Here is a 9,707-nt window from a genome sequence, read left to right as displayed (position 1 = left end):
TAGATTCTTTGTAGTATGGTGGAGGGGGAGGAGAGTTGTAGTAAGAAGGTGATTTCTCATAATAAGTTGGTGGTGGTGGTGGAGGAGACTTGTAGTAAACTGGCGACTTGTAATATTTTGTTGGTGATGGTGATTTGTAATATTTTGAAGGAGTAGGTGATTTGTAATATTTTGATGGAGTAGGCGACTTGTAGTACTTTGCAGGTGATGGAGATTTGTAGTAGTACTTTGAGGGAGTTGGCGCCTTATAGTGCTTCTTTGAAGGGGCAGGTGACTTGTAATACTTCACTACCACCGGTGCCTTGTAGTAGTGTTTCGAAGGAGCAAGTGACTTATAATACTTTGCCACAATAGGTGTCTTGTAATAGTATTTAGAAGGAGCATGTGATTTGTAATACTTCGCAACAACAGGCGCCTTATAGTAGTGCTTTGAAGGAACATGCGACTTGTAATACTTCGCTACAACAGGTGTCTTATAGTAATGTTTTGAAGGAGCATGCGACTTGTAATAATAATGCGATGGAGAATGTTCAACATGTTTTTCCGGTTTCTTGTAGTATGGAGAGGGCAAATGAGAAGTATAGTCATAAGAGTAGTCAGCAACAACAGTGCTAGCTACAAAGCAAAATGCCAAAGCAAATGCAAGTAGATGCCATTGCCCCAAATTTCCAAAGCTTCTCATTTTGATGTTTGAAAAAAAGAAGAGGATTTTTGAACTAAGACTTGTGTTGCATAGTTGAGTTGGGATCTTTGGTTTTTATAGTAGCAAAAGTAACATCCTTAGCTTCTTGAGATTAATGTAATGACTTTATGGTTAGCCACTAAGATCACGATATTAATTAATTAAAGTCCAAATAAATATTAGTTTACTTTAATTAGTGGCTAACATTTCTTTTTGTTTGATAGAAAAATAATTTGCAAGTAGGCTAATTTAGAAAGAAAATATAAGTTGACTTGTATATTGAACATTGAAGTTCAAAAACAACAAGGCAAAAAGAAAGATATACACACACTAGATTATACCTTAAATAAGTCATTAAGGCGAATTAATTTTCGTAGAAAATATTTTCCTTCCTACCAAACGCACCCTAAGACTCGGAGCTCACCTTGTACGATGCATTCTTAGTAAAACATCTGAGGCATCGCAAAATCAACAGTTCAAGAATGTGTTCAACGCGCAATTGTAATTAGGCTTGGGGATCGTCCCATCATTTTTGTGCAATCAAGTATATATCGAAAACAATCTTTTAGTATTTATATATCTTCAAAAGCCATCTTTATTGATCATAAATTAGAAGTTGAATACATTGAAACTCAAAATTAGAGGTTCTTATATCTTATATTCTACTCTAAGAACATTACAATTTTGATGTTTTAAGTTTTTCAAGATCTTCATTATACAACCTCCATATTTCTTTGTTTCTTTTTAACGATCTCATCCGCAGTGAGTGTTTACATCAAATCATGAATGCATGTCATGTGTTTGAAAATACAATAATATCATATAACCATGATTAATTGATGTGTGAATATATANNTATATATGTATGTATATTCACTCTATTAAATTATATATCTAATTACAGTATGTTACATATCAGATGTAAACACCCGATGCGAGTAAGTATTTACCTAACTACATTATCCTTGTTTCCTCGGGTATAGAAATGTTAGGGAATAAAAACAACTTAGAAATAACCATATCTAATGATTACTCTTTTATTGAAGAATAATTGTATAATGTTGGAGTTGTATTATATCATGTAATTAAGAGTAACTGATCCTATAACTTATAAGGCTAAATATCATTTTAAATTTATTTATCTAAAATTTGGTTGTATCACTATCATCAAGAAATTCAACAATGGAAAGAATTGTCTTTAAACGCTAAATGAATTTTTCCCGCGTGTCTAAGCTTTGATGGAGTAAAGTTACTCAATCCTTATATTAGTGGGAACTAGATAACAAGTACATGAAAGGAATTAATATATAGTTGTGGCACGTACACAAGTTGATCCAGACACAATTCGATTAATTAATTAAAGAGAGAGATATTCAAATAATAATGCTAAGAAAATGTATTTTGATTATTTAAATCTCAAGAGTCAAGGGTACATATGACGATTTGTTTCCAAATAAATCTGATTTGATTCATATCTATGGATCATTAGGTGTTGTAGTTGAGTTGTATTTTCTGTTATTATATGAAGTTGATTGTATATTTCATAGTTATATTAGAATTTTTGGAATATGCTAACTTTTTCACGTTTTACTTTATTTTAAGATTTTACAATTTTAATATATTTATTCTTGTTTCATACTATTTGTGAATTTAGATATTAAAAAAATTAGTAATTTCACCAATTTTTTTAGTAGATAGGTTACAAACTATTATGGGAAAAATAATTCTCTAGAGATGATGATTTCAATTAACAATTCAGATACAGTATTATACAAAGAAGATAGGTAATAATCTTGATACAATGAGGAAAACTTACTTAATCCTCAAGTTATTAATACATAATACAATTCATTAGAACAAAACAATATCGAACACACAATAAGCAAAGCCCATCATTGCGACAAGCATATATTAAATTTTGGAAGAAAAAATGGAATTAAAATAGGATGTAAAAGTCATGGAAGTGATAGAGTTATTGAACGTTTAGTAGTACGTTGGTGGGGGAGATGCTGGCGGGGGTGGAGGTGAAGCATAGATGACAGTTTGCTCGTACTCCTGAGGTGGTGGTGGTGAGGAATAGGTTGGTGGAGGTGGAGGTGGTGAGTTATAGGTTGTAGGTGATTGCTCATAGTACTTTGGTGGAGGTGGAGGAGATTCATAGGAAGGCGTAGATTCTTCTACTAATCAAACTCAATATTTTCGTCTTCAAATCTGTTTTTTTAGTTACTTAAGTCAGATTGATAACAATATTGTCCTCTTCATGTTCATGGGGTATGACATTTATTTATTAGTTAAAACATGTAAAGGGTAACAATTTTTTTTTTTGATAACCGAGAAATTTGCATGTGACCCGCCCTTTGGACCAATCACAACCTTCTAAACTCGGTGGATAATGGGTACGCCCCTCTAGTAAGAGGTAACAATTTACAAATAACTACATAAGAAGATTAATCTTTTACTAATGAATATCATAGTGTTATGAGTTGTTGGTTAATTTATTAACTTATGACTCTATTTCTTTTTGCTTTATATAATTTTCTTTTTCAAAAGTTGATAAGTATAATTACAATCCAAAAAATGGATAGCATGTCAAAGAAGGCTTATTGTATAATAAAGAGACAATGGAACGAATCTCCTTATCGTATTATTCCAAGAGTGAGCTATTTGTAGGTGTACAAGTAAATCTATCTAAGAAAACAAAATCATAAAATCCCTAATATCTCAACCTACGATTGTATGAAGATGCGTCTATATTCATTATGTAGCACTCCCCCTTAAGTTGGAGTATAGATATTAATCATGTCCAACATGTTACAAAGATACTCCACACGAGTACCATTTAAAGCCTTCTTTAATATATTACCTGTTTTCTCTCGTCTTTACATAACCAGTAGAAATCATGTTCTCTATCTTCTCGGGAACAAAGTGTGTAATGACCCTGAAGGTCATATTTGGATTCATTTTTTTGGAAAAATTACCGTTTTACCCCTCTCAATAGTTGCCCTGAGTCATGTTTGATAAGCTTATGAGGTTAGATTTGAAACCAAATCATAAAGTTGAGATTTTTATAAGTTTTGGAGTTTTGGAAGCTTTTAAGTTGAAATGATTGACTTTAGTCAACATTTGGAGTTCCGAGTCTCGAAATAGAGTTCCGTCAGTTCCTTCGGCTCCTTTCAAACAACACAAGATCTGTTCCAAGACTACCCAATGTTAACTGTTCGTGCAGACATGAACTGACTGACAATACTAACTGCATAGCCAATATCAGACGGGTCACTGTAAGGTAGTTTAGTTTCCCAACTAACCTTTTGTATCTTTCTGTATCATCAAATATATGTTATGGAGGTATACTATACTTGAAAGAATTAAGTCGATTAAAACCACAGAATATTACACAAAGAAGAGAAGATAGGTAACAAACTATTGATCTTGATACAATGAGAAAAACTAATGAAGACATAAAACAAAATACAAATCATTAGAACAAAACAATATTGAACATACAGTAAGCAAAGCTGATCATTTTGACAAGCATACATTAAATTTTGGAAGAGGGAATGAAATCAAAATAGGATGTAGAAGTCATGGAAATGATAGAGTTATTGAATGTTTAGTAGTACGTCGGTGGGGGAGAAGCTGGCGGGGGTGGAGGTGAAGCATAGGTGACAGATTGCTCGTACTTCTGAGGTGGTGGAGGTGAGGCATAGGTGGGAGTTTGCTTGTAATAGGCTGGTGGTGGTGGAGGTGGTGAGTTATAGGTTGTAGGAGATTGCTCATAGTACTTTGGTGGGGGTGGAGGAGATTTATAGGAAGGTGTAGATTCTTTGTAATATGGTGGAGGTGGAGGGGATTTATAAGAAGGCGTAGATTCTTCATAGTATGGTGGAGGGGGAGGAGATTTATAAGAAGGGGTAGATTCTTTGTAGTATGGGGGAGGGGGAGGGGATTTATAAGAAGGGGTAGATTCTTTGTAGTATGGGGGAGGGGGAGGGGATTTATAAGAAGGGGTAGATTCTTTGTAGTATGGGGGAGGGGGAGGGGATTTATAAGAAGGGGTAGATTCTTTGTAGTATGGGGGAGGGGGAGGGGATTTATAAGAAGGGGTAGATTCTTTGTAGTATGGGGGAGGGGGAGGGGATTTATAAGAAGGGGTAGATTCTTTGTAGTATGGGGGAGGGGGAGGGGATTTATAAGAAGGGGTAGATTCTTTGTAGTATGGGGGAGGGGGAGGGGATTTATAAGAAGGGGTAGATTCTTTGTAGTATGGGGGAGGGGGAGGGGATTTATAAGAAGGGGTAGATTCTTTGTAGTATGGGGGAGGGGGAGGGGATTTATAAGAAGGGGTAGATTCTTTGTAGTATGGGGGAGGGGGAGGGGATTTATAAGAAGGGGTAGATTCTTTGTAGTATGGGGGAGGGGGAGGGGATTTATAAGAAGGGGTAGATTCTTTGTAGTATGGGGGAGGGGGAGGGGATTTATAAGAAGGGGTAGATTCTTTGTAGTATGGGGGAGGGGGAGGGGATTTATAAGAAGGGGTAGATTCTTTGTAGTATGGTGGAGGGGGAGGGGAGTTGTAGTAAGAAGGTGATTTCTCATAATAAGTTGGTGGTGGTGGTGGAGGAGACTTGTAGTAAACTGGCGACCTGTAATATTTTGTTGGTGATGGTGATTTATAATATTTAGAAGGAGTAGGTGATTTGTAATATTTTGATGGAGTAGGCGACTTGTAGTACTTTGCAGGTGATGGTGACTTGTAGTAGTACTTTGAGGGAGTTGGCACCTTATAGTACTTCTTTAAAGGGGCAGGTGACTTGTAATACTTCACTACCACCGGTGCCTTGTAGTAGTGTTTCGAAGGAGTAGGTGACTTGTAATACTTCACAACCACTGGTGCCTTGTGGTAATTCTTTGAAGGAACTGGTGACTTGTAATACTTCACAACCACGGGTGCCTTGTAGTAGTGCTTTGAAGGAGCATGTGACTTGTAATACTTCGTAACAACGTAATACTTCACAACCACGGGTGCCTTGTAGTAGTGCTTTGAAGGAGCATGTGACTTGTAATACTTCGCAACAATAGGCGCCTTATAGTAGTGCTTTGAAGGAGCATGCGACTTGTAATACTTCGCTACAACAGGTGTCTTATAGTAATGTTTTAAAGGAGCATGTGACTTGTAATAATAATGCGATGGAGAATGTTCAACATGTTTTTCCGGCTTCTTGTAGTATGGAGAGGGTGAATGAGAAGTATAGTCATAAGAGTAATCAGCAACAACAGTGCTAGCTACAAAGCAAAATGCCAAAGCAAATGCAAGTAGATGCCATAGCCCCAAATTTCCAAAGCTTCTCATTTTGATTTTTGGAGAAAAAAGATAGGACTAAGTTGTGTTGCATAGTTGAGTTGGGATCTTTAGTTTTTATAGTAGCAAAGTAATATACTTCTTGAGATTAATTAATGTAATGGTTTCATGGTTACCCACTAAGATGATAGGAAAGTCCAAATAAATATTAGTTTAGTGTAATTAGTGGCAAGCATTTATTTTGGTGATTGAAAAAATAATTTGCAAGTGGGCTAATTTAGAAATAATAGATAAGCTGACTTGAATATTGAACATGAAGTTCAAAAACAAGGCAAAAAGATCATATACACACACCAGATTACAACAATAACAATATATTCAGTATAATTTCACAAAGTAAGGTCTGGGGAGGGTAGAGTGTACCCAGACACCATTGTTACGATAGTGGGTTAATTTGATGGAATTTCCATAAGAAAAATCTTGATGTTTTTTTTACTTTTTCAAGATCTTCATTATATAACCTCCATATTATTTTTTAAGTCTTGTTATTTTAACTTCTGCATCGGGTGTTTAAATCAAACTAATGAATGTATGTCATGTGTATAAATTTACAATAACATCACATAATCATGGTTAATTAATATATTCACTCCATTAAATTATCTAACTACAATAAATTATATAAATTTGGTGTAAATACCCAATGCTCATAAATATTTACCCAAACAGTGTTGGTGTTGGAGTTGTACTGTGCAATTGTAACGTTCCTATATAAGACTATAAGTAACATTTTTTTTTATATCTAAAACTTGGTTTTATCTCAAGCAAGAAATTCAATAATGGAAAGAGTTGTCTTTGAACATTATATGATATTTTTCCATCTGCCTAAAGCGAGTAAAGTTACTTGGTACATGTATTATAGTGGGAGCTAGCCGCTAGATAGCAAGTACATGATGGAATAGTCGCGGTACGAATAAATTGGTCCAAACACAACTCGTTTAATCAAAGAGAGAAATTCAAGTAATAATATTAATATATTTATTTCTCAAGAGGAACATATGATATTTTGTTTCCTTCTAATATTTGGATTGTTAGGCGTTGTAATTAAAGTTGTATATCATGATATTATATAAAGTTGATTGTATATTTCATAGTCATATATTAGCATTTCTAAAATTTATGCCAACTTTTTCACATTTTTATTTTATTTTAAAATTTTATAATGTTAATGTATTTTAGGCGTTGTTGTTGAGTTGTATATCATGATATTAGATTTTGTTAATTTATAAATAATTTTTGTAGATTTTACCATTTTTCTTAATTAAATAGGTTACAAACTATTGCAGGGAAGAAATTATCTAGGGACAATACCATCTCATTTCAATTAACAATTTGGATACAATATTATTACACAAAGAAGAGAAGATAAGTAACAAACTATTAATCTTGATACAATGAGGAAATCTTAATTAATTCTCAAGTAATACATAATACAAATCATTAGAACAAAACAATATTGAACACACAATAAATAAAGTCGATCATTTCGACTAACATACATTAAATTTTGGAAGGGAAATGGAATAAAAATAGGATGTAAAATTCATGGAAATGATAGAGTTATTGAATGTTTAGTTGTATGTTGGCGGGGGTGGAGGTGAGGCATAGGTGGGAGTTTGCTAATAATAGATTGGTGATGGTGGAGGTGGTGAGTTGTATTTTGTAGGCGATTGCTCATAGTACTTTGGTGGAGGGGTAGTATGGGGGAGGTGGAGGGGACTTGTAGTAAGGGGTAGATTCTTTGTAGTATGGGGGAGGTGGAGGGGACTTGTAGTAAGGGGTAGATTCTTTGTAGTATGGGGGAGGTGGAGGGGACTTGTAGTAAGGGGGAGATTCTTTGTAGTATGGGGGAGGTGGAGGGGACTTGTAGTAAGGGGGAGATTCTTTGTAGTATGGGGGAGGTGGAGGGGACTTGTAGTAAGGGGGAGATTCTTTGTAGTATGGGGGAGGTGGAGGGGACTTGTAGTAAGGGGGAGATTCTTTGTAGTATGGGGGAGGTGGAGGGGACTTGTAGTAAGGGGGAGATTCTTTGTAGTATGGGGGAGGTGGAGGGGACTTATAGGAAGGGGTAGATTCTTTGTAGTATGGGGGAGGTGGTGGAGACTTGTAGTAAGGGGTAGATTCTTTGTAGTATGGGGGAGGTGGTGGGGACTTGTAGGAAGGCGTAGATTCTTTGTAGTATGGGGGAGGTGGTGGGGATTTGTAGGAAGAGGTTGATTCTTTGTAGTACGGGGGAGGGGGAGGGGACTTGTAGTAAGGTGTAGATTCTTTGTAGTATGGTGGAGGTGGAGGAGATTTATATGAAGGTGTAGATTCCTTGTAGTATGGGGGAGGTGGAGGTGATTTGGAGGGGACTTGTAGTAAGGGGGAGATTCTTTGTAGTATGGGGGAGGTGGAGGGGACTTGTAGTAAGGGGGAGATTCTTTGTAGTATGGGGGAGGTGGAGGGGACTTGTAGTAAGGGGTAGATTCTTTGTAGTATGGGGGTGGTGGAGGGGACTTATAGTAAGGGGTAGATTCTTTGTAGTATGGAGGAGGAGGAGGAGACTTGTAGTAAGGGGTAGATTCTTTGTAGTATGGTGGAGGGGGAGGGGACTTGTAATAAACTGGTGACTTGTAATATGTTGGTGGTGGTGGCGATTTATAGTACTTAGAAGGAGCGGGTGATTTGTAATATTGTGATGGGGATGGTGACTTATAGTAATAATGCTTTGATGGAGCAGGTGACTTGTAGTATTTTGCTGGCGATGGAGATTTGTAGTACTTTACAGGGGATGGTGACTTGTAGTAATAGTTCTTTGATGGAGCAGGCGACTTGTAGTATTTTGCAGGCGATGGAGATTTGTAGTACTTTACAGGGGATGGTGACTTGTAGTAATAGTTCTTTGATGGAGCAGGCGACTTGTAGTATTTTGCAGGCGATGGAGATTTGTAGTACTTTACAGGGGATGGTGACTTGTAGTAATAGTTGTTTGATGGAGCAGGCGACTTGTAGTATTTTGCAGGCGAAGGAGATTTGTAGTACTTTACAGGGGATGGTGACTTGTAGTAATAGTTGTTTGATGGAGCAGGCGACTTGTAGTATTTTGCAGGCGATGGAGATTTGTAGTACTTCTTTGAAGGGGATGGTGACTTGTAGTACTTCTTAGAAGGGGCATGCGACTTGTAATAGTACTTTGAAGGGGAAGGCGACTTGTAGTATTTCTTTGAAGGAGCCGGTGATTTGTAATACTTTACTACTACCGGTGATTTGTAGTAGTGCTTTGAAGGAGTAGGGGACTTGTAATAGTGTGACGGAGAATGTTCAGCATGTTTCTCCGGTTTCTTGTAGTATGGAGATGGAGATGGTGATTTGTAGTACTTCTTAGAGGTGTAAGAAGTTGAAGGAGAAGTATAGCCATAAGAGTAATCAGCAACAACAGTGCTGGCTACAAAGCAAATTGCCAAAGCAAATGCTAGTAGAGGCAATTGCCCCAAATTCCCAAAGCTTCTCATTTTGATTGTAAAAAGAAGGATAAAACTAAGACTTGTGTTGCATAGTTGAGTTGAGATGTCTAGTTTTTATAGTAGCAAAGTAGCATCCTTCATGGTTAGCCACTAATATCATAGCAAAGTCCAAATAAAGACTAGGTCATGAATACTTAGTGGGAAGCATTTTTCCACAACT

At 36.4% G+C, this 9,707-nt stretch overlaps 2 protein-coding genes and 1 pseudogene across 2 annotated transcripts; all 3 read right to left on the bottom strand.

The window, feature by feature from the left end:
• The window catches only part of LOC102602855 (extensin-1-like), a 4,239-nt pseudogene extending 596 nt beyond the window's left edge, over positions 1–3,643 (bottom strand).
• Positions 3,644–4,053: 410 nt separating this feature from the next.
• LOC107061808 (extensin-1-like) lies at positions 4,054–6,037 on the bottom strand. Its single transcript, XM_015311669.1, has one exon. It carries the CDS (start codon positions 6,030–6,032, stop codon positions 4,293–4,295), a length of 1,740 nt encoding a protein of 579 aa, XP_015167155.1. The 5' UTR covers positions 6,033–6,037; the 3' UTR covers positions 4,054–4,292.
• A 1,678-nt stretch (positions 6,038–7,715) lies between these two features.
• LOC102602519 (extensin-2-like) lies at positions 7,716–9,535 on the bottom strand. The gene is made up of 2 exons (XM_015311641.1): positions 8,493–9,535; positions 7,716–8,415 (listed from the first exon to the last, which is right to left on the bottom strand). Exons 1-2 carry the CDS (start codon positions 9,533–9,535, stop codon positions 7,716–7,718), a joined length of 1,743 nt encoding a protein of 580 aa, XP_015167127.1.
• Between the last annotated feature and the right edge of the window lie 172 nt (positions 9,536–9,707).

This window comes from Solanum tuberosum, unplaced genomic scaffold, assembly GCF_000226075.1.
Source record: "Solanum tuberosum cultivar DM 1-3 516 R44 unplaced genomic scaffold, SolTub_3.0 scf00172, whole genome shotgun sequence".
Lineage (NCBI taxonomy): Eukaryota > Viridiplantae > Streptophyta > Magnoliopsida > Solanales > Solanaceae > Solanum > Solanum tuberosum.
Note: the sequence above shows the minus strand (reverse complement) of the source record. Positions and strands in the feature narration are given on the sequence as shown.

Coding starts and splice junctions, on each gene's coding strand:
- LOC107061808 (XM_015311669.1), bottom strand. CDS start 6,032: ATGAGAAGCTTTGGAAATTTGGGGCTATGGCATCTACTTGCATTTGCT.
- LOC102602519 (XM_015311641.1), bottom strand. CDS start 9,535: ATGAGAAGCTTTGGGAATTTGGGGCAATTGCCTCTACTAGCATTTGCT. Junction 8,416..8,492: donor GAATCTACCCCTTACTACAA/GTCCCCTCCACC, acceptor CATACTACAAAG/AATCTCCCCCTTACTACAAG.